Raw genomic sequence first — 25,000 nt, 5'->3', positions numbered from 1 at the left:
CAGGGGTCTAAACCTAGTGCAAATTTCATATAATAGTAGTTTCCTTAGCTTCATGGCTCATATAAGTATATAATCTCACGTATCTGGAACCAGTTGCCATCAGTTGTAAAAGATGAACCTAATGTATCATCCTTTCGAAGACTTTTAAATAAGATAAATTTTACCGGCTGACAATGAAGTAATTGCCTTTGACTTAATTAATTTATGTTGTATACGTCATTTTTAATTTAACCAGTAAGACATAAGCAATAAAGGCTTTTTTAAATATATGCATAATAGAACTATAATTTAATATTGGTCAAACACTTTTATCATGAGCCTCTGGCTCAGGGGACTGGGAGACCATCCCCTGTGTAATTTGACATATAATAAATTATCTTAAATTATCTTATCTTATCCTATTGAACAACGTAACACAGATACGACCCATGTATTGATACCACAGAATATTATTAATAATTTATTATCATTATCATTTTCATTATCATTATTATTATCATTATCATTGTTATTGCTATTGTTATTGTTAAATTTCATGTTCGAGATGCACATGCAACAACACACTATTAATCAAAGCATGCATAATGTTGTATTTGATCTCCAGAAAAGCCGACTGTCGTTATCTCTGGAGAGTCTTACAGAACAAGACCGGAAGGTGACAAACTTGTTCTGACTTGCCAAACCAATGACCCTACATCGGAAATAAGATGGACAATAAACACTCTTTCTTGGGGTAAAATGGCTAACATTACTAAGAATGGGGACAGGAGCATCCTCATTATCGAGAGAGTCAAGGTTTCTGACACTGGTAAATATATATGTGAAGCCAACAATACAGCAGGCTCTGCATCCTCGTCTGTTGATGTAGAAGTTAGAGGTATGTAATATGGAAATTGATATTGATTTAGAGAGTCTAGTTTGATAATCTCTACATTGTTGCTGCCGATAGGCAGCCTTCATATTCTTGAAGCCATCGAGAAATTTTGGTTCGATGATTCGATGGTTCGACGGTTCGACCGATGCATCATCCCAACAAAAGCCTCAGCCACACCAATAGTTACTTATTAATGTTATACTCAAAGAACATACATGTAACCATGTCATTTTGCAAATAAAATAAGTTATATTTTTGTTGAAATTCGGATTGTCGTATTTGCATTCAAAAACACCTTTAACGGCAGCACTCACTTCTCAGTGAGAACTGCTAGTACAAGACATTTATTTAAAAAGACTACATGGCGGCGGTCTGCGTATTCACAGCCGACAGTCAATCGGTAAGGCTCTGTTGAAGATCAATAATACCGCACTCAGCAGGTAAAAACGAGGGTCTTGACAGCTTCCAAAAGTGAAAAAGGGAGATTAACCAATGCAACCACAAATGCGTTACTGTTCTTGACGCTTTTTCTCAGCCCTTTACTTCACCATGGCTTGATTGGTAGTTGTTTTGTGAGTCAAAGGGGTTAGAAATTGATTCTGTAGTCTACCCCTCTTGCAAAAGGTGATCCTTGAACAAATTCAAGTTGTGGAGACACGGGGAAGGCAGTGTAGGCTGCATACAAACTCCCACACTGGCACAACAACTGTGAGATCAACACTAATCAACAACAGTGATTTAAATTGAGAATGTGAGCAAAAAAGAGAACGAGGGTAAATTCCTTAAGATTATTTAACAAGTGAAAGCAGATATAAAAATACTACAAAATGAGTCCGTGAAATCTGTCGTTTCAGTAAAAATTATCCTGCATTTTTTTTCTCAATTCTTCACACCATAGCTTTGCAAGTAAATGTACGAGCTGGACAAGCAGGTAGGTTTACTTTTATGTTTCCTCTTTTATTTTAAAGTTCTCTACTCCTCTGTCCCCTTTCAGGGGTACCAGTGGAGGTATTCCGCAACATAAAGTGTTCCGCAAGTGTGTATCTGCAGGCTAAAAAGTAATGGTTCGCAAGTTACATGGAAAAATATGTTTTGTTGGGCTGGCAAATTGTTCTCAATCTGCTCGTCCTCTTGTTCTGAGGGCTATTTGTAGTTAAAGTGCCCTACGCTTCTCATCTCCCTCCCTCACTCACTAATGAAGGGTGAATCCGCCGAGACCTATTGTCAAGCCCATTTTGGCGAACGATACATTCGAATGTTGTTAAACTCTGCCCAGCCCTGCTGGCAAATGGAATTTCTGGTTCGTTTCTGCTGGGAGTGCGGAACAGATAAACATTTCCCAAAAGGTAGAGAAATTGCTCCAAAAGTCCAATTTTTGGTTTATTTTATGGGCATGATAAATTTTGATTAATTTTGAAAAACATGGCTGCTTGGGTCCCCCTGCCCTTTTACAAGAACTTTGTGTTATCATCCTCCAAACTTGACAGGCTCTCATGATTGGGTAAATTAGGGGAGTTCATTTTTATTTGCTCTTAAATGGTGTACCCACAAAAGCTAAGTTCGCATAAAATCTCTCGCCCGACCTTCCCCCCCCCCCCCCACCCCTCTCCCTCTCACACGCCACTACTGTCTGTCTGAATGTATTCCAATATGCAGTTGAGGCAACAGTTTAAAAATTGATTTTTTGCTAATGTTAGACTTGATGCATGAAAGGCATAGCATGAAACGGCAGTCTCGGTTTTATGTAAACTGTTGATTATTTTGGAGTTACACTCCTAAGGCAGTATCGGGTTGCATCTCATGGAAAACTGGAATACAAATTTCTGGTCTTTTTGCATTCTAGAGAACCATTAAAAAAAATTCTTAACATGTCAACTTTCTTTTTTTGTTATACCATAACTTGAAATCAAGAACTTTAATGTTTACAGCTACAGAGTGGTACTATATTGTCGGCCCAGTATCTGCTGTTGCAGTAACAGCATTCATCACCTGTTACCTTTGCAGACGACGCACAAGGGGTAAGTGTAAAAACCTGCATACATACATTTTTATTCTTAATTCTAACGGAATTAAAAACGTCATACACAAAGAAATGAGCCACAGCACTGTTGATGGAAATACGTTTTTCATTTACTCATTTTAAATTAAATTTTCAAGCCTCATTATAAATCGAATGCATTTCAATTTCAGAATCAAAACTCGAAACGTGAACGTAACCAGAACGCAACAAACCGGAAGCTCAGAGTTCGTGTTCGCTGTTATTATTAAAAATTTTAATGTTTAGTTCACGGCGGCGAGACTTCCTGCACTTAATCCTCTCAGTTATTATTGTTCCACATTTTTTCCTAATTTTGTGTTTGAAGTAGTACAGGGTTCTGCAAGAGTACTTAATATCAAGAAAACAAGGAAAGCTAGAGGTGCGCTAATATCCGGGGAGGCTTATACCCGGTTGATTTTTTTTGTTTCCAAGCAGATATGGTTATAACCAGGAAGGTTATAAGCGGGGGGCTTATAACCGGAATTTTACGGTATTTTACAACAATAAGAGTTTGTTACTAGAATTTGTCAGCACACATACATGTACCTCTTTTTAGGCTACTGTGCTAGGTAGTTGTCAAAAGCGGAAAGATTTAGGATCTAAGAACATTTAAGACCTGCGTACTTTCTCAGTTTAGGCAAATACGTTGAAACCTCCATGACAGTTGTGACAACCATGTTGAAATAGCTGCTAAGTGATGTAATGGTCTAAAACTGAAAACGTAAAGGATCATGGGATTGTAAAACACGTGCGAGGTTGAGAGAAGAAAAATGTCTGTAGAAAGTTGTTCCGGTTGATGTCATTAAACCGAAGAAAAGGACCTGAATTGTTATGTTGTGTGAGTTAATTGGAGTCAGATAGTTATTTGATGTCTCGTGTTGGTATCTGAGCGTTCACGGAATCGAACAGTAGTGGCCAGGACAATAGGTTTTCCCCTACAGGCTGTTCAACACTAAATACTCATATAATACAATAAGGAAAAAAAGACTCCCATGCTACGCTACATGATAAGCAAACGAACACAGTAATACCCAAACTTAAAGAGTCCTTGTTTTCTCTAGATATTGGTGTGAGGTATTATTAAAGTTATCAGTTACCTTGATAATTACGACCAGATAACAAATTGCAACCATGTCAGGACAATCTCTGGGGCCACATACCAGAATAAAAACACTTGCTGTCCACGAGAAAAATTCTGTGCTGAAAGATATATGTGGCTATCGTTTTTGGCACTAACGTTGTGGCTAATTAACACAATATGGAAGTCAGATGAATCTAATAATATTGGAAACCTGGTTGAATAATTACTGTCAATCCATCACCACATACTAGTGAATCTGACCAAGGCTATCCCTTCTTTTTCACATGCTATTGCTTTCATTGGTTTGCTGAGAAGCCAGAGCTAGGTAAGTCGAATGTCATATAAAAAAGTGGTTTGGTGTCACTTTTTTTTGTCTTCTCTCTGAACTTTCAAGCCCTTAATATTTAAAAAAAAGTAATTCAAATAATGCAAATTTAGGATATGTGGACAAATATAGGTACACAGTGAGCTGCATCACTGGGGCTTTGGTCAAGTCAAGGTCTTACTTGTAGTTCAAACACAGTTTTGATCAGCGATCTCACAATTCTACTTGAACGACTAATGCACTAATCATCGTTTCTCTAACCTTCCGTTGTTATTATCTCAGAGGAATTAGGTTCATGTCTTTGATTGTTCAATATGTAGCATCTAGTGAACAGATGAATGACATGTCAACAGAGTCAGTAAGAAGTGCAAATAAGCTTTAATGGTCTTTAATTTCATGCCGTAATTTAGTGACGAACAGTCAACCCCACCATTATATGAAAAAAAAATTAATTTCTCGATTTAAGATCAACAGGTTTTGAAGAAAGTCATGAGATGAAGTTGATGGATGTTGAAGTGGATGAATGGGAGATATCTCGTGACCGAATAAGACTCGAAGAGGTCATCGGCTCTGGAGCATTTGGAACAGTTTGGAGAGCAACTTTGAGTCGTAAAAATGGGAAACCTGGCATACGTTTTGTTGCAGCAAAGTGCTTCCAACGTGAGTTACAACTTCGAATTCCAAATTACTCATTAATTTGACTGCACAGCATATAACATTCAATTCATGGTACCTAGTGGAGCCAAAGCAACAAATACAGTGACGCCTCAACATCCTCTGTTCATCCACTTTGAATTTGTATTTTTGGTCACAATCAATGCTGAAAACCGAGGGTTTCAGGAGAATGCCTGCTTAAGTGCATTAAGATTTTTAATTATCCCTCTAAATGAAATGCTGTTCATTTTAGTTTCAATATTGAAGGGAAGCATACATTTTACATGCAAAAATAGTTGGAAAATAAATCTGAATGGTTCCAACAATTCAAATTGGGGATATTTTAGGATGATGTTCTTTTCTACAGCATTTTTATTAAGGAGCTGATCGCCCCTAATGTGGCACAATGAATGGTGCCTGGCACCGATCCTTACTAGCTAGCAGCCAGCTTCTTTTGATCCTGGAATCTACAAAAAAAAAAAGGTGTCACACAGGGAACCAGGCCTGTTACAGTCGGAAAACGAGTTAACTTTATTTGTTTTCTTTTTCTTTTTTTTGCTTTCTGTGTTGGGAAAAGTCTTTCTTGTTACTCCTCTGCTAAGTAGTGTCTTTGTGCGTAGAGTCTTCTGCGCGTAGATTGGTAGGCTTTGCGCAAATTAATCTGGTCGACAGAGTAGAATATTTAATTAACCTACCATGGCGTCGGTGTACATGTCATAGAACAAAGACTGACATTTCAATACGCACAGTTTATTTCGGAACTTCCTGGAACTTGCTGTGGCAATAAAAAAATTTCGATCTGAAAAAGGAAATAAAAGTTAAGTACGTTTGTGACCGTGAATTCGTAAGTCCTGTGGTTGAGTGTTCTTGTGTATTCTTCTGTCTTCTTATGTGGTACAGCCGAGAATTAAGAAATCACGCAGTCCTTCAATAACAAGTTCTTGTTTTTACCCAAAAGTCTTGTTTTGGCGCCTTCTGAAACTAACACCACCGAGACGTGGGATCAACTGTAATAACTCTAGTTTGATTGGCCACAACACCACACTTTGTAAATAGTTTATCCTGAAGTTAAAATAGATACGTTTCGTTTCTGAGGAATGTCTCGTTTCGGGACTGAGGAGCTCTGAGAGTGATAAAAAATATGCTGCACTCGAGCTCGATCCCCTGGCCTGCTTCTTCCATTGTAAAAGCTGCCAGGAGTACCTATTAGCTGAAGCGGAAAATGCCATAACACTCTTTGTTTGTCCGCCCAAATTTTGAATAAGCATTGTTTTTGTTTTCTGTTGATACCATTTTAAGTCCCAAGAGAAAGATTAAACAATGCTTAAACAAAATTTAGGTGGACAACTAAAGAGTATACTGGTATTTTCCTCTTTGGTCAATTGGATTCCTATGTTATTTTCCGATCAGCCCAGCCAGCATTACTCCTGGGAAAATCCAGTCTCCGCGCCTTCAGTACCATCCAACTCAGTGCCCTCTGTATCATGTACCAGAGATCCTTTTTGCAGATGATTGTAATTTTGTGTAAAAAGACATAAATTACATTTCTTAGTACTGTTTTTGTAAGGTTGGCATTGTTTGATGATATTCCACTTCAGGTTGAAAGGCTTGTTGTGTCCATATGTGCTTTGATAACTCAGTTTCGTGTCTCTTGCTTTAATGTCCCGCATGCCAAACATGAAAACTATCATCTCGTCACACAACAAAAAGCTTCTATCAGATTGCAACCAGTCCCAAAATTCAACACAAGCAGCAGACAAAGAATGCAACTGCCAAAGAAAATGTTAATGCCCCCTCGACAGAAAATGCCTCACATCAAACGTAGTCTACCAAGCAACAGTCACAACTAAAACATCAACAGTCATACGTAAGACTTGCGACAAACTTCAAAGAACGACATCAAAATAAGAGACACGAAACTGAATTATCAAAGCACATATTTACACTCAAAGACAACAACAGGCCTCTCAACCTGAAGTGGAAAACCATCAAACAATGCAAACCTTACAACAAAATTTCTAAGAAATGTAATTTATGTCTTTTGAAAAATTTACAATCATCTGCAAAATGGATCTCTGCAGTCTAAACAAGAGGAATGAGTTTGCAAGTTCATGCCCCCACAGAAACAAATACCTCATCAAGAACTTTATCATAGGGTAACATAATCTCTCAAATTTTAAATGGCAATCACACGATTTATGATGCAACAACGCTGTTTTTATGTCTCAAAGCAAATGTAATCCCGCTTTTATAGCCAGTTTCTGCAACTTAACGGTCAATCGTTGATATTACCTGATGAGTGTGGTCACATTTTGTCCATACGAAACAGAGCTGTAGTAATGAAACGATGAACTACCTCTAAAGTCTTGACCCAGTTTATTATTATGATTATTGTTAATGCTCCTCTCAGAGTTGAGCGCTCTCTGAATTACATTCAAATCAAATTCGAGAATTTATATACATATATATGCACATGTGTGTGGCTGTCCTTTGGCAATTCCATTGTTATAAATTGTGATGATATTGACACAAAGTGGGTGGGGGCATTACTAAACCAACAAACAGCAAAACACCACAACAGCGAAACGAAAAACCGAAACACCATGTATGACCGCACCATGCATTGAATACTAACCGGCAAAGGTTGGATTTCGAGTTTCAATATCGTTCTTGCTCCTAACCAATTGAGATTAAGATTAGGATTCACAGTAAGATGAGATTAGATTAGAAGCAAACACGTTTTATGCCCGATTACGCCTAAAGCGATATTTCATCTCAAATTCAGCTTCTGTCGACTAGTATTCAATGTATGGTTGGGTCACACATGGTGTTTCGTTTTGCTGTATCGGTGTTTCGCTGTTTCATGGTTTAGTAATGCCCCAGAAGTGAACATTTTTGACACCTCATGTAGTTTTTACTCAGTACACAAAGCTTGAGCATTTATATATCAAGGGGAATGGATGGACACTAGAATGAACTGTGACCGAAATAGGACGAGTTCCCTAATTTCCTGTATGGGAAATATTTTCAATAAAAATATGTCTATTTATACACTTTGTTTCTCAGAAGTGTGATAGCTGATGAATACAATAACAATTAGCAGACAAAGCTAATGTTAGTTTTTTGAAACATAGCAAGGGCAGTGTTCCTAAGTCTGCACTAAATCAAGTTTCTCAGGGAGACGTGTGCATTAGGAAGAGGAAGAGGATTTGATGCTGTAATTATGCTTGCTTCATTCCAACCACGTGCACGACATTACACATACACCAATCAGCCGAATATTAAGGTGCACCTATCTAGGGAACTTCCTTTTTTATTGTATTTTGATCTAATCTATGTAGGGAACTGATGTACTTTATGATTGCAGCAACTTCAGGGGAGGATGGGCGAAAGGCGCTGATGAGAGAAATTGGGTTAGGAAAAGCTCTTGCTGACAGCCCCACGCCAAATGTCGTGGAGTTTATTGGCTGCGTTACAACCCAGAGTAAGGAGCCATTTTGTTTCTGTTTTTATGCACTTTTTTTAAAATTCTATTCACAATTTTCTCTTGCCAGATTTCAGGTTTTGCCAAAATGGATAATACCACGCTTTTTAAGGACTAATAATAATTATTATTTATATTTTACAAATGGTACTAACCTCAAATGTCAACCCACGAAAACTGTGCTATTTTCTGCAGCCATTGATTGGGTCTCTTGACAAAGAAAGATAAGGCATTTTGGTATTCCAGACTAAATCACTAGGAGTAACTTCACCGCTACCTTTTTATAATGTGCCAACCACTGGAACAAAAGAACATTGATAACAAGGACGTATGCAAAACATAGACCCCATGCCCATGTACTGATCACCCCCATGGACCGGTATCTGGTCCTTGAACCCCTTCCCCCCCCCCCCCATGGAACCAGCCTATGACCCCCCCGCCCCCTCCTTGTGGACCCAGTTCATGCTCAACAATTGTGTCCACAATATCATTCCCCGGTAATTCTTTGCCAACAGTAAGGCAGGAAAAACTCGGCGGAAAATGGCCCCGGAAGAGAAATTTAATATTCAATATTGCTGCTACCTTAAAACTTTTTATTCCGCATGGCCAAGATTCTCAGAGTACAGTAAACACTAACTCGTAGTTGAGATCTATTAAGCCTATGGTGCTTAACCCAAGTAAGTGCTAACCGTGTTTCGAACAACTCGGACCATAACGCTTAGGGTTCCCAGAACCTCTTTGAATCCTGTCACGCGGCTGAGCAAAAAATATGACAGAGACTAGGATATGAAAATGTATACAGACTGAAAACTGAGTAAAGAAAATGACAACACATGGGATACAAGGATGATAGTGTGAGGGGAAGTGTTTCGTGACTTGTGACGGAATGCTCAAAACGTATTGAGAAAAGAATAAGGAACTTAAGGGGTTCAGGTCTTTTCGAAGTCCTATTTCCATCGTAAACGTTGCAAATTAGCTTTCAATTAAGGAAAATAAAGCTACATTCAACCACAAGACAACAGTCATTCCATGAGAGACTGTGCTTTTTGCCAAATAATGACTTACATGTGACCGTAATGCAGCTTAAAGGCAATGCAGGTGTATTTCAGCAAACGCACTCTTGAAGTGTTTTGCTGCCATCTTGAAGTTTTGAAGCAGAAATATGTTGAAAGCAGCAAAAAAAAAGTTACAAAGTGGATGAGCGCTGAGCAAACAGAACGAGTAAGGGAAGGGTGTGTGGAAAGGAAATAGACGTACTTCTTCAAGTCTGAAACAATCTTTAAACACTATATCGGACAACCAAATCTCAATTAATCGAAATAGACCATTTTACAGTTGCAGCTGGCCTGAGAATAGAAGCGAGGCTGCCTGTAACCCTGTTTTGATACAAACCTTTGTGATTTCCTAAAGCTAATGTAGACTAATTCGAATTAGAACAACATAATTTACAGTCACCGGCAGCCTCGCAGCCATTCATAGGACAGGTCACTGAGAAAACAACATTAAAATGGCCCATTGTCTTGCGGCAACCAAGGAGTTCAGAATAAAGCAATGTTCCACGTCACCAAAACTGACTCATGATACTCTATTCTATTGTAGGGACAAGATCACCGTGAAAAACAACTACAAAATCAAAATTTAAAAAGTAGAAATAATAGTTAAGAATAACTATTTTAAGGTAATCTATTTAGCAAGGGGATTAAGAGCTCCCTCATATGAAATAAGGCAAAATATCTAGTTTATTTAGATGAGGGGAGTAACACTGCTTTCTTCATAAAATTCATGCGTATCCACATAATGGACGTGAACCATTGTTAACTATTGTTAACAATTTGGAAGGCTTTTCTTCATTGCCATCTATACATTTACACTTTTATCGTCCTAACGTCTGCATCATGATCATTATCATTATCATTATCATTATCATTATCAATGATATTCAATGTAAGCAGAAATGTAGACTCGGAAAAATATCCGAGTCCCAGATGGGATTTGAACCCACGACCCTCCGTGATCTAGTCGGATGCTCTAGCCACTGAGCTACTGGAGACTCTATGGTGAGCAAGGGTCAATTTGTGGGTCTCGACTGGAACCGCATCGCGCTGCAACACAGCCAAGTATTGACTAGCATATTTGAAACTCACTAACAGCATCACGCTGTCACATTAATGGATATCAAGATGCAGCCAACCAACAAATTGACCCTTGCTCACCATAGAGTCTCCAGTAGCTCAGTGGCTAGAGCATCCGACTAGATCACGGAGGGTCGTGGGTTCAAATCCCATCTGGGACTCGGATATTTTTCCGAGTCTACATTTCTCCTTACATTGAATATCATTGTTGTTGTTTCATCTTTAACACATTATCATTATCATTATCATTATCATTATTGTTGTTGTTGTCGTTGTTGTTGTTGTTATTGCTGCCCGGTGATGAGGCCTAGCTTGTAGTAATAAATACACAACGTCGAACGACCATTTCTACCACACAGTACACCCAATTTTGATCATGGAATACTTGCACTGTGGAGATCTACTGGGGTATTTGAGAAAAAGCCGCGGCATTGCTGACAAATACTATCACGGAGAAGGAGAGGTAGCACAGTTGCGCACATACGACCTGGTCTCATTTTCAAAACAGATTGCTACAGCGATGGGGTTCCTGGCATCAAGAGGGGTAAGTAAGTGATACGAGGATCATATGTTGTGAGGCAAATATATACAGATTAACAGATATATACAGATATTACAGATATTCTTTTTTTGTAATGAACGTTAAATTGAGCGTTTTTTAGGCATCATAATCGACGGTATTTTATTTCCCATACAAAGTCTTATAACGCGTTTAAATTCTCAACGGCTGCCTGTAACCCAATACCGCTTGCACTCAAAGGTCATCTTCCCACTATTAATTAATTACTACACGCTCTCTAGTGGCGCGAAGTTGGGCTGCCTATGAATACAGTACAGGTGCTTGTCTCTTAACTTTGGCGGGAATCGAGGCTTTCATGTTCGGTTTCTGCAGCAATTAGCTGAATTAAAATAGCTTTGTAGGCAGCTGCCCGTGAGCCCTGTAGTTGTAAGGTTCCCGTGGACTCGAACCAGTTGAGGGTGAGGTGTTCAGCTTTTATGGTCTTCTTGGCTTCTTTTCCTGATAGCTTCGCCGTTTCGCGCTTGATGTCAAGGTGTCTCTCAGCGAAATCAATAAGTTCTTCAAAGGTTCCTGACCAACAGAGCCTTGACTTTTTTCCCTTTAGATTCCTGGTTTCTAGCAGAGATGGAGATATAAGCGAGTCATTTTCTTCCCTGGATTTCGCGAAGCTCGAAATTACACGTCCGTCTGTCGCCATTGCTCAGTTTTAGATGTGTTGTCAAAAACCGACTCACTGGTCGGTTGTAGCACGAAAAGAAGAAACAACAAGATGTAATTTAAGTGACAAAAACATGGCTAATTACCACGTGCGTTGCAAAAGCCCATTTCTGACGTGTTGTTTTGCCTCGCTTCAAAACAAATCTTCCAGCGAAACCATTCAAATGAATTCGATAAAAATGCTCATCAACCATTACCATTCCAGTGGTTTTACAAGAGGATTCGGTTTCAAAAAAGAGGCGAAAACCAACTCGAAAATTGGCGTTAGTTTGGGATGATCCAAAAAAGGATCTTGATCTTTGATCATGGTGCATCAAAGAAACCGAAGATTCAGTTCCCAGAGTGGACTCATGGGTTAGGTAGAAGGTTTTACCTTGCGTGGCGCTAATATACGGCTTCCGACACCCGTTACCCTTTTACCCGTTACCCTTTACCCCTTTCCCTTTACCCGTGAAAAAGGTCAACCGCTTTTACATGTATAGTGACACTGTCTTGAGTAGGAAAGAAAATCCCTATTGAGGGAGTCGTAACTAAAACGAAAGGTCCCAAGGTATCAAAAGTAATGAACTCTGCATAAAGTCCTTGTAGTGAAGATACAAACATACTCGACGCAGATACATATTTGACGCAGTTTAATTAATCAAAGGCATTTTAAGTGACACAAGCACGCCATGTTCCCCGACTCAGAGATTCTTGGAAACCTTAACCTTATGCAGTAATCTAGTCCTGGTACAAATTGTTTATTTGTCAGATTTTACCATTTCCTGTGGTATCAAGCATCTGAATCTTTTGCAGTGAATTCACTCGCGGATTTGCTATATTTGCTACAAGGCTTCTAACTCTTCGGTAAGAAGAGTTTGAGATTAGCCAATCAGCATTAAGGATTTCTTGGGTGGGCTTACATGAAATGACTGTTTACATTTACATGTTGGAACTCAAATCAATGCATGGATTTGTTTTCTTTTGCGGTCCATAACTGTATCAGAAAGGGCCCATAGGACATTAACCGTTGCAATTGACTGGTTACCTCACACTATTTTGATTTCTGTGTCTCAAGACGCAAATAAAATCCACAAAAACCGAGGTAATGAAGAACCATGTCCCTATGACGACTTACGACACAGGGTCCAGAGGAGCTTAGCGTGAATAAATGAATTACATATTTAACGTCTTCCTTTGAAAAGTGTATATCCTTGTCGCTTAGCACGATTAACTAGCCCAATGGGATCTTTATCAATGTACTGTAAACAATTTCTTCGCTTCTTATCTGACCCAGATCGACTTTGTTGTTCGCCATTTTGAAACTCAATAACCGCAAGCCATATCCTTGCTGGTGCATAGCACGTAGTCCAAAAGGCGACTGAGGCACGAAGTGCCGAGCAAAGCGATCTCTGAGTCTCTTGGTTTGCGGTAGATAGAATGTGTAACGAAAGTGTAACACGATCAAAATGACGAATTTTTTCAGAGGTTTTCGACAGGTTTTGATGTTCTAACGACAAACACATCTCCTCTGGCCCTGTGCTTAACATAATTTGTTTTTTTCATGTTCATAGATTATTCACAGTGATCTAGCAGCACGAAACGTCCTCCTAGATAAGAACTGTATGTGCAAGGTGACGGATTTTGGATTATCGTACCAGAACTTCAAATATGGACATGGCAATGCCAAGAAGGTGGGTTACATTGTTGATGGGTTCCATTTCACATTGCTGTGACTACTCTTTGACTTTCCCTTTTTCATCTGCAAACAATTTGCTGTTGTCTTCCTAGGGCTGTATGCCGGTTAAATGGACGGCACCAGAGATCCTCTTTGGAGATGCCTCAAATCTTTCCACCAAAAGTGATGTGTATGTACTTGTAAAAATGTTGTAAAAAGTCATTTAACAGGGTTTTTGTACTTAACTCATTTTTTAGCGATGGTCATGGATTTTTACTTACGGACCGAAGAGAGTATCTCTTGCCATCTGTGCTAGAAGCTAAGAAGTTCAAATAGTAAACATCCATATGCCACTAACACGTAACGACTAAACCACCGTGGTTTATCAATGTATTATGGAATAAGTATATCTAACAATCCACGATAATGCTTCTGTGAGAAGTAAAGCACAATTCAATCCCGTTGAAGTCGTCTGAATTTGTCAGGAGTCTGTAAGAGAAATTTTCTTAAATAGTCCACGTTCTCCATGACCGCTAAATAAAAACACTTAGGACGCAATTTTACAGGGCTAGCCTCCATCTGAAGTGAATAAATTCCCCAATTCCAGCGAGAAGATGATTTGTTTATGACTTTGTCTATAGTTGAGCTTCAAAATTTCAGGCGCGTTCCTGCGAGTATTTGTGAATATATTCACTTCAGATCCGGGATAACCCTGTTAAAGTGCGTCTCCGTCAGAACTTTAAACTGGAATATTGTTTAGATAAGTGCGAGGATGACTTCTCTCTTTCGTTGAATGGGCCCTTTGCAGCTAGCGATTACATGGCACAAAAACTGCCATTCTGGAGAGCAAATTGAGCACAGGGACGTCCAAAACGAAGCAACGTAATTTAAATTGCTTTTGCTTTAGATGTCCAAGTGCGCAATTTGCTGTCCAGGGCCTATTTGGTTTCAATCAGATTTAAAGTTCCCACTACCGCTACCCGTTCCACAGATGACCAGTCTACCTCATTGATGCAGTTGACGTCTGAACAAAAACAGATAGTATTGACAAAGATGCTTGTAGAGAGTAGTGATTGATGAGAAAGAAAGTCAAACTAAAAGTAATATTGTGATACAGATCAAATGTTACCTTCATGAGTATTTTGTATTTAACAAACAGGATTACCATTTTGAATTCTAGAATTAACCTTTTTTATCACACAGTTATTTCACAAGTCAAATACCATAATTAAGGCTAGCTGTTGGAAACATTAATACAGATAGCCATCTCATATTGTACATATATTTAGAATGTTTTCAAGTTGATGTAACTGCATTTCTTCTTCACAGGTGGTCCTATGGAGTTGTCCTTTATGAGATCTTTACTATTGGTGGGTGTTTTGTGAACTGAGAATCAACATTTATTCATAAGCAATATGATGTTGAGTTCAAGTCCAAATTATCATCGTCATGGTGGTCGTCTTCGACGTCATTGTCGTCGTCACGTGTCCAGAAATTCAATTAATTAGATGCAAGTCTAATTTTAACATCCAACAAGTAGCGTCCCTTTAAGTCTAAGCATTTCATATCTTTTTCTAACAAGGTTAAGGTAAAGAATAGCGTTATATTTTTACGTCAGAGCAATTGCAGCAGTTTATCCTCACTTGACGACCGCATTTGGGGGGACACTTTGTGACTTTAAAATTCCGACACTCAAGAAATGTTGAAGTTGGACAAAAGATGAAGAGGGCACTTTTTTGACGCTTATTGAATCCGGGTTCATCTAATTACGTCGTAGTTGTCGTCGTTATTATCATCATCATTGTCATTATTATTATTTCTACCCTTCTCCCAGTTGGGGTAATTAGTTGAGGCCGTACCTCACCCAGAGGTCTAGGGTCATCAACTGTCCATGGACTGTCTCAATAGGTTAACTCCCATTGTTTGATTTTCTTCTACGATAGGACCTTTCTTTGTTGTTATTCCCAACCGTATCTTCTTTAAAGACCCACCTTTAACCGACAGGCTTTTCGACCGTTGTTGTTTTTGTTTTTTTAATGGGAATTAGAATTGCTTATCGCAATAATGTGATTGGTAGAATTTTAAATTTGGCTGGATTTTCATATATGAAAAATGTTCCCCGTACGCAAAACCTGTCGGTTGAAGGTTAGCTTTTAATCATCGTCTGTAGCAGCTTTTAGAGTCTTAACCCACCACACTTCTCGCACGCTAATCCAGTCACAAGCGAGCACAAAAGCCGGCTGAAACTTACATGCCTATGAAACTACAGTTAGCTTTTTGTTGTAGCAGGTGGTAAATAGGATAAGGCAGTAATGAATTGTTGACAATTAACAGGAGGCATTCCATATCCGGGTTGGTCGGAGGCCAAGACCATAGCAGAATTGCAGAAAGGTTATCGCATGCCGAAACCCCCACACATCGCCGACACTGTGTGAGTCTCCTTTCATATCATTTTTTTGCGCTTTAGGCAGGGTAACGTACTTCTTTATTGAAACGAAGAAATGAAAGGAAAGCTGCTAAAACAGTGGGCATCACAGGTGGCCCAGGCTCTACGATACGCATGTGACATAATTTTAACATCATATCAACAAGACCGTCAATTTACATAATAATGAGATTACAAGGGTTTGTATGGGAAAAAAAATGTATCGAATTGAAATGCAAAATTAGGAGTGATTTTTCAATAGAATTTCCTCACGTAAACTCCTTTACAGTTCCTTTTGTGTTTCGCACCGTGGGAATGGGTGTTACTCGAGGTGAACATACACAAGGAAAATAATGTTCACATGATCTACCAGTCGTTGCACAAAGTAACTTAATAGTCAACTGAAAAAAGAGGTATACATATGAATACACTAAAAAACTACACAAATTGGATAATGGAATAAACGATCTTTCTCCGATGTGTTGTAGATATACTTACATTTTAGTAAGGTGTAATCCCGTTTCAAAACAAGCTATTCTCCAATATTTTTAGAAGTCACGAATACACTGTTTTCAATAACAGCGCTCTTTTCTATCTGATCGTCCGATTCCTATTCACGCAACTCCAAGAGCGAGCTGCAATCGGATTGGCTAAGCGTTAATTAAGTTAAAATTACAACAACAAAAAAAGAATGTGCGAGTCCAGTCTTGACCACAAAATATATCTAAACATTAAACATCTTTCAACGGAGTGCAAAACACTTGGCCGCAGTGCAAAAGTTAGGAGTCTATTTGTGCAACGATTAAATCAGCACTAAGTGTAACTCAATTGTAAACTATCGCTTTAGTGTACTTAAGCACAAATATGTCTTGATATTATTGTTCGTTTCCACTAAGCTCTTGCTTGTGGTTTTGGACTAGTTTAATCGGCGCACTTCCACGTTGCACAAAGTAAGTTCACAGTCAACTGAAAAAAGAGGCATGCATATGAATACAATAAAAAAACTACACAAATCGGATAATGGAAGAAACGATCTTTCTCCAATATGTTGTAGTTATACTTACATTTTAGTAAGGTGTAATCCCGTTTCAAAAGAAGCTATTCTCCTATATTTTGCAGAAAACATGAATACACTTTTTTGCAATAACAGGGCTTTTTTCTATCTGATCGTCCGATTTCTATTCACGCAACTCTAAGAGCGAGCTGCAATCGGATTGGCTAAGCGTTAATTAAGTTAAAATTACAACAACAAAAAAGAACGTGCGTGTCCAGTCTTGACCACAAAATATATCTAACCATTAAACATCTTTCAACTGAGTGCAAAACACTTGGCCCAAGTGCAAAAATTAGGAGTCTAATTGTGCAACGATTAAATCAGCACTAGGTGTAACTCAATTGTAAACTATGGCTTTAGTGTTCTTGAGCACAAATATGTCTTAATATTATTGTTCGTTTCCACTAAGCTCTTACTTGGTAACAATCAGGCATAGCTTGTGGATTGGGCGATCCTACTCGCCATTCAGTGTCTTGATCCGCACCTTTCTGACCATTCCATCAATTCCTGGATAGGTGTCTGCGATCAGCGCTATCTCCCACTTTGATCTCTTACGACTTGAGTTTAATTCCAGGGCTAAATCACCGACTTCAACATTCTCTCTTTTCCGGAACCACTTGTTTTGCCGCAGGAGTGTAGGTGCTAAATACTTATTGCAGCAGGTCCAGAATTCACTGACTCTTCTTTGTACAATCCTCAGCATTTGCCTTGGATTGACTCTACCCTCTTGTTCGGGTTGAGAAGAAAGGCTCTGTTTTACAATTACGATATGATTGGGAGTACTCGGAGGTTCTTCCCAAATGTCAACAGAACTCGGATTGAGAGGGCGAATATTGATTATACGGTTTATCTCGGCAAGGAATGTCCTTCATTGTTTTTCAGTAAGCTCTCTGTTCTGCCACACGCTGTTCAGTGCCTGACGAACTAACCTGATCAATGACTCGACGACTCCGTTTTGATGAGATGCAAAGGGGATATTCCATCGCCACTCGAAATCACAGGTAATTTTTTTTTTTCTGAAAGAGTGCTCTGAATCTTGGGGAAGACCCAGATGTGCATTATCTCTCTCAAATACTCCTGTTCACCAACTAAGTTTGCCCCACAGTCAGACCAACAAACATTTGGATGGCCAACAGACAAAACGACGAAATGCCATTAACAAATTAATCAGATGACTTGCCAGTGACCAAATGATAACTTGCGCTTTTCGAAGTGTTTTTCTATTCAATTTGACTTGCAATGGCCCAAACATATCCAGTACGGTATGCGAGAATGGTGGGAATTGGTCAAGGGGTTTCTTTTGAAGTTTTCGGCAGCCGACGCACTTGCAGACAATGTTTTTGCCATCTTTCGAAGCCCGACTTTTAACCACAATGTCCTGGCTTCTGGTGGAGGTGGCGCAAGAGGAGGAGCATGAGTTGATTGCCTTTTGGCAGACGGATGGGGTTTCTCACGTCTTTGAGGTAGTGCACTAGCACTTTCGAGGCGGCCGTAAGCTTTGATCAATCCCATGTCTTCAGATTTAGGAATCAATTTCGCCTCAAGGAGCGATACATCAAGGGGAATCTGACACCACTTGAAAAGAAGTGTCTCAGAGTCTTCCAGTTTATGAACTGTTAGAGGGCCCTTATTTTAAATTATGTTCCTAGTGGACAACGTTCCTAGTTCCTAGTGGACAACGACTCTCTGAAGCTTTGTAAATGAAGGGCAACTTTGTAACAGGTGAGAGAATACTGGGTTATCCTTGGCCTTTTCTCCAGTGACTGTGGCTGTTAATGTCTAAAACTGTCTGGTGCTCCAATCATCTCCGTCAAGTTTCGTTTCTTAGATTTCTTGATGGCCTTGATTTCCTTTACGGTGTCTGTGTATTCCTGTTGAGATCTTTGTGTTTGGTCATCAAACTGTGGCCATTCGGAATCTGGCAGCTTTAGAAACGAGGGCCCTGACATCCAGTCTTCCATATCATCTCGTCTGAATTCTCGAGGTGGAGTCTTCAGCCAAGACAAAACGGTTTGAGAATCCAACCAAAAAATCCTATCATACTCTTTAAAGTCTAGTGCCTTCCGGTGCGTTGGGTGGATCCTTGTGAGTGCCAGGTACCCTAAGAGGTCAAGTCGGGGAATAGTTTTTTTTTTTTTTTGTTTCAGTGGAGCGAAAAAGGGCTTGACAATCACAGGGACACATTGACGACTTCCCTTGCGTAGCTTCCAGGGAAGGAAAATTGCGGCACCATATCCCAATTCTCCTCCATCTGCAAAGAGATGTACTTGGGGTAGGTCGATTGCTTCTGTTGGCATAAACTTCTGATCAAATTTGAAGGTAAGAAATTGGTTTACTGCTGCTTCCTTCTCCTTCCACTTTTGTTGGGTTTCTTCAGGGAGGATGTCATCCCCACCATAGCCTGTACTCCACAGATCTTGAAGGTACTTAAGAGTCACAGATGCTACGAGGCCAATATACACCTGGGCAAGCAAGGCGAGGCACGATCTCTTTGTGAAATCTTCATTCGGTCTTCAAACTGAATCCTGTTTAGAGTAAGTGTGTCTTCTTCGTGTCTCACTTGTGACCAGGCAAATCTGTACATTGTTCACCGGTTTGAATTCCACGCCTTGATCTGGAACTGACCTTTTCCAAGAACTTTGTCAATTGCACCAGTGACGTGCCTGACTTCTGCAATGCTCGGTCTGACGCGTAAAAGATCTTGCTGAACAAATTTCTTGATGTCGCCTACGGCATTCACAGTTCCAAAGTCTACTGTTCTGATTTCAGTCATGTCTTCTGAATCGGGATCGACTTGACCCAATTAATACCAGCCAATTCACTTTCTTTTTGCAAAAGGGGTCATGAGGATCACCACTAGCAGTGTGGATGTCAACAAAGGCGTCGACTAGGTCAGTACCAATAAGTAGGTCCACAGCAACATCGGAGAGATATAACGTGTCTGCTGTAGACATTAGATGTGGGTAGCTTTCAATAGCCTTGCGTGATACATTCTTAGCGTTGATGCAGCACTTTCTGACTGTGTAGATGTTTCCGGATATCTTCACGTCCACTTTCTTTCCTCCCCCAGCTAATTTCATTGTGTGGTGCGTTTGAGGACCAGATATTCCAAGCTGTTTCGCAGTTCTATTCGATAGAAGGCTCGTGTTTGAGCCAGAATACAACATTGCAAGTAAGTCGGTGAACCTCCCGCCACTGTCTCTGATCTTGTCTTTTTGCACTGCGCAAATCCCTTGAACGTTTTTGTCGTCTTGTGTTTTTTCGTCGTCCTGTCCTTGGATGCTCCGATTCTTGACTTCAGGTGGAGGACCTTGACTAGCGAAGATCGTTGCATCGTGACTCAAACTGGACTGCATAGGTTCGTTTCTCTTGTCGTTGTGCAGAGAACAGTGACAGTTCTTGCAGTTACCGCACGTTGTACCGTCAGCTCTTTTGCAGTTATTACTGTGATGTGACGTTCCTAGGCCCCTCCGACATCTTCTATTCAGTCCCACTATCTCCCATCTGTGGTTGACAGTTGACCCCTGATATACAGGGGAGGAAGCGAAAAGATGGTCCTATTTTGTCGTTTGCAACGCTCGTGCCGTTCTCATGTTGATCCATCCGCCAGTGGTAGGGCTCTCGACTACCACACTCTCTTTGCCCACCGTTATCATCATCAGTAGTCTTTCCTCTCGATCGAAGAGGTGCCTCTTGGTGGAGCCAGTTAATCAGATTGGTCACCTTTTCTTCTTTCTTTTCACAGTGCATCTCTCTACCGAAGTCTGAATTATCTCGGGCTTGAAGTTTTGACAGTAGTCTTGACATGAAAAATGGTGCCTTGAGGCGTCTTAAACTTGACATCCACTGTCCCCCAAATCTTTCACCAACACAGATATCTTTCTCGCATAGCAAGTCAGACTCTTTGGGTTATCCTTTACAGGCTGTTTATCTCGAACAGGAGTTTGTCCTTAAGCTTTCTTTTGTTAGCAAACTCTATAGCTTTGCAGATCTTTACCTGGTCCGTCCACCTGCATCCCTTGGCATGGTTTTTCGGAAACACTGAAGCTGTTCATCCTTATCTTCCTCATACTTCCACATCCTATAATTAAACACCTTTTGACATACTTCTTACGTGCTCCATCTCATGAGAGCACAGAGAATCCTATACAATACATGTACATACCTCTGGTTGTAATTTGCAAAAATCTTTTTCTAGTCAAAACCTTTATTAAAAGAAGCAACATATTTGCTATTAGAGGCAAAAAACCCCTTCCTATGTCATCCCGTGAGAGCAGACAAGCAACACACTCCGTTTGAAAAACCATTGGCAACTAAATAGATTGCTCACTGGATTTCAGGATAAAAGTATTTTCTGAAGAACATTTTCCTTTAATAATAAAGCATAAAATAGACAAGCTTTCTTTCGAATTAGTCACACGTCCAATTATTATCATTATTTTTTTTACCTGAAGACTGTGCAGAGTTAAGTGCATGAATGTAAATAGCCAGACAAAAGACATAACATAGATGCATTCAATGTGTTCGAGTCCTTCAATGATCGAAAGATGCTATTGCTGTCAAAGTGCATTGAAGATTCCAGATGTTTATTTTTCCCTGCCTATCTTGCTTATCGAATTGACCTTCCATCCTTAAGCTCCATCAGGTTATATTTTTCTTAAAGATCCACTAAAACGCCATTCGTGTTCGACTTCGATGCCATTGCAAGTTCATTAAATATTCTACTCTATCCACCCAATAAAATCTACACATTTCTGTTACCAAGAGTAATACCCCCTAAGACCTGCTAAAGATACGAAACTCCACGAAATCGCTTCAAACCGACAAAGAAACCACAAAATACACATGGTTTGGACTTCAAATCGATCTAGAAACCCCAAAAGACACAAAACGAACTACAAAGTAGTTTAGGCGACAAAGTTTTATTGAAAAGTGACTCCTAATTTTGCCATCCAATTCGATACATTTTTTTTCCCATACAAAACCTTTGTAATTTTGCTATTATGCAAATTAATGGTCATGTTGATATGATGTTCACATTACATCACGCGCAAATCGTAGAGCTTGGGCCACTTTCACTTATGTCGCGCAATCAGGCCACAAATAATAATATTTTCTTGAAATTGTAGGGAAGTAAATGTTGACCGATAAATGCATCAATGGGAAAAAAAAAAAGGGTGCGAGTGCATTTTACACGAATTCAGGCTATGACCTCAGTTTCCATCTCACGTGTAGATGCTCAACCACGCAGTGACCTCAATGAATACCATTGAACTTTGGAAGCTTTCGGGGCGTACAGTAATAGAAATGAAAAGCCAACATGGCGGATCCAAGATGATCCAAGATGGCTGCTCTTTTTGCACTAATTGCGTAATAACGTAATGTGTCGTCATCCTTAGCCCATAAAATCCCTGGTTTTTACTCACGAGCTCAGCGATCACGTGTTTTCTGGCATAAAAAGTACAGGCTTCTTTTAGAATAGGTCGTTAATTAATGCAGAAGGGTTAGATTGTATATCACCTTGACCAGCGTTCTTTGTCTCGGTATTTGTATTGTGCTAAGAAGTGTCTCCATCAAAATGTCCTTCTCTGTGTGCCTTGCTTTCTGAAAGAAAAATGAGAAGAAAAAACGGGTGCTTTTCGATATTCCAAGCCTTTGTCCTTTTCTGTAAATATTGCACAGTACAAAAAATCATAATGTAGACGAATAGTTGCCACAAAAGTCATCTCAATATAGGTAGATGAGATCGAGGAGAGTCCCAATGTGAAATAAACAGAATGCTTTGTGAATAGTTTTATCTCGAACTCTGTTGTTAATAAAATATTGTTTTTACCTCCCGAAATAAAATTCATATCTTCGCGCCGCTATGTAATAACCTCTATATATGTTTATATAAACAAACGATGTCTAACACTGTTGTTTTTCAGAAACTTACTCTTTATCGTCGTCCCGTCGCCAAAAAACAGCAACGCTTGTAATATTTGTTTAAAGTGATGATATTTTAAACAGAAAGATGAGATCGAGTTATGAATTACCTAGAGTTACTGCTTCTATAATTCTTCTCATCAATCAACATAAGATGAGTGGACAGGGGTTAAGGTAACGTTAAACTGTTTGTTCCCAGGTATCACTTCATGGAGAGGTGCTGGCAAGAAAATCCTGACTTTCGTCCAAATTTTGAAAATATTCGTAAAGATTTGCTTTCTCTCATCGAAAAAGAGGTAATTATCGAGATCTGCTTTAAAATGCCAATCTGACACAACACTTTTTTTCGTTTTTAACATCTCTATTCACGAACGATAAAGACATTCTAGTAGAGCATTTTTCAAATGACTTTTGTAAGTAATTTATTCGATTGCAATTGCTATGCTTAGTGATTGGTTTAATAATAATAATAATAATAATATTAATAATAATAAATCCAAACAGGAATAGGCTGGTGATCGTAAGTAAATAAGGCATTAATTTCTAATATATCCCCTCTCTACCTTACTGTAGTGACGTGATCCTGATTGCAGAGAATATATATATATCGTTGGATTTCCGGCCTTGTTAATTCAAAAAAAAAAAAAAAAAAAAAAATTTATATATATATATATGTAGTATATTCTTGCGGTAGAGTGCTCGATGCGTTCGCAGAGCGTACTATGTCTGAAGATTGAACTAATCAATAACACAAAACTTTTTCTGTGACTCTGAGTCTCACGCTTACGCGATCATCAGACATAATTATTAATTAGGTTAAAAGTATTGCTTCCTAATAATAAATATTGGAGAAAAATAATCAAGGAGGAAAACTAATGTAGCAATCAGTCATTAATACACTCTTAATATTTTTATGAAATCTAAATCTGGATGTAATTTGTTTAGTAGTTACAGGTAGTGCATTCCAGAACTAATGTCAGTAAATTGAAGAGCTATACAGCTGAAGAGAAAAAGCTATTTCCGCCAAGTCTTACTTGAACAGTTGTCTTGACCCAATGATGACTCTTTCAACTATTTATTAATACCATCCTGGCGGAAATATCTAGTCGTGTTGACTGGAATTGAATAAAAAGAGATTAGAAAATGATGTTCTTTTTTTATGTGAATTTTTCAGTTGTACCTCGGACTGTTGGACGAATCAAAGTACGATGGAGCAAAATACTCAATGATCGAGGACATGTGTGCGGTGGCTTCAGTTGAGCCACGCTCTAAGAAGAAATGGTCAAGTCTGAAGTACTGAAGAAGCAATCAGTTTCTTTTGATTTAATTGAGTTAAAAAGGAAATTTATTAAGTAAAGGTAACAAGGAACTAGGTAAATTGACATCGTTGTCATTAGTGTTTAATTAAGAGTCAAATCTTTATTTCAACCAATGACAACCCCCAGAAGAACCGATCAATCACAGTCTTTCTTGTGGTTGGTTGTAAAAGTGGCGGGAGTTGTTTTTGAACAATATGCAGTAAGCGTAGTGATTCTTTCATCACTTTTGTCATTTTAGCATAAAACGCTTTGAAGATTTAGAATTCCTAAAATGATAAATCCCGCTATTCAGTTAGCATTGATAGAAACCTAGATATTTTGCAAAAATTGTTAGGAATAGAATTATACGGCTCTTGTTGTTTCGGGATGTTACGTTACGTTGTTAAAGAAACTGGTAGGTATAGAATGCTTATGACCAAGGTGTAGCAGCCTATCTAAGATTATGCTTTATCAAGTAAATACAATTTAGAATAAGTAAAGTAAAATCAGTCACCCTGATGCTTACAGAATGAAAATCAGAAAACATCCAATCCTTGGTTTTGCAAATGACCAACTTCGGCCGGTGAATTTTCGTGATGAGTCATGGCAGCCATAGTAGGGAGCTAAGACAGTACGACGACGGTAAAAAATAAAAACAAAAAAGCTAATAATGAGTTTAATGAACAAAAACAAGACTCTGCAGGCCCTGCACGTGAGTTTTACATTTTGGTACATTTCGTGGTCGTTGTCGCCGTGATAACAGGGACCTTAAGCACCGACGACGAGAGAGACGACGACGACGACGAACCGGAAGAG

At 39.1% G+C, this 25,000-nt stretch overlaps 4 protein-coding genes across 6 annotated transcripts in view; 2 read left to right on the top strand and 2 right to left on the bottom strand.

Annotated features, from left to right (window-relative positions):
• Nucleotides 1–4,700, top strand: part of LOC137988711 (neural cell adhesion molecule L1-like) — a 38,693-nt gene extending 33,993 nt beyond the window's left edge. The window contains exons 5-8 of the mRNA XM_068834683.1: nucleotides 605–877; nucleotides 1,773–1,805; nucleotides 2,803–2,892; nucleotides 4,639–4,700. Of these exons, the coding sequence (XP_068690784.1) occupies nucleotides 605–877; nucleotides 1,773–1,805; nucleotides 2,803–2,892; nucleotides 4,639–4,700 (458 nt within the window). The remainder of the gene's footprint in view (nucleotides 1–604; nucleotides 878–1,772; nucleotides 1,806–2,802; nucleotides 2,893–4,638) is intronic.
• Nucleotides 4,023–24,186, top strand: LOC137988678 (tyrosine kinase receptor Cad96Ca-like). Its single transcript, XM_068834657.1, has 10 exons — nucleotides 4,023–4,318; nucleotides 4,785–4,978; nucleotides 8,340–8,456; nucleotides 10,948–11,132; nucleotides 13,379–13,498; nucleotides 13,596–13,672; nucleotides 14,812–14,852; nucleotides 15,817–15,913; nucleotides 23,086–23,182; nucleotides 24,061–24,186. The coding sequence occupies exons 2-10, from the start codon at nucleotides 4,813–4,815 to the stop codon at nucleotides 24,184–24,186; spliced, it is 1,026 nt and encodes a 341-aa protein (XP_068690758.1). The 5' UTR covers nucleotides 4,023–4,318; nucleotides 4,785–4,812.
• Nucleotides 5,048–25,000, bottom strand: part of LOC137988666 (exonuclease 3'-5' domain-containing protein 2-like) — a 47,358-nt gene continuing 27,405 nt past the window's right edge. Inside the window, exons 5-8 of one of the 3 annotated variants that reach the window (XM_068834646.1) lie at nucleotides 22,482–22,565; nucleotides 8,612–8,754; nucleotides 5,668–5,771; nucleotides 5,048–5,439 (exon numbers count right to left, since the gene is read on the bottom strand). In XM_068834646.1, the coding sequence (XP_068690747.1) occupies nucleotides 8,704–8,754; nucleotides 22,482–22,565 (135 nt within the window). In that variant the 3' untranslated portion in view covers nucleotides 5,048–5,439; nucleotides 5,668–5,771; nucleotides 8,612–8,703. Of the gene's footprint in view, nucleotides 5,440–5,470; nucleotides 5,772–8,611; nucleotides 8,755–22,481; nucleotides 22,566–24,242; nucleotides 24,808–25,000 lie in introns of those variants that run through there. The other 2 variants (XM_068834645.1, XM_068834647.1) reach the window with 2 other exon arrangements.
• Nucleotides 24,815–25,000, bottom strand: part of LOC137988676 (uncharacterized) — a 5,471-nt gene continuing 5,285 nt past the window's right edge. The window contains exon 2 of the mRNA XM_068834654.1: nucleotides 24,815–25,000. This exon is cut by the window's right edge and continues 2,653 nt beyond it. The gene's annotated coding sequence lies outside the window, so the exon portion shown is untranslated.

This window comes from Montipora foliosa, unplaced genomic scaffold (genome assembly GCF_036669935.1).
Source record: "Montipora foliosa isolate CH-2021 unplaced genomic scaffold, ASM3666993v2 scaffold_425, whole genome shotgun sequence".
Taxonomy (NCBI): Eukaryota; Metazoa; Cnidaria; class Anthozoa; order Scleractinia; family Acroporidae; genus Montipora; species Montipora foliosa.
Note: the sequence above shows the minus strand (reverse complement) of the source record. Positions and strands in the feature narration are given on the sequence as shown.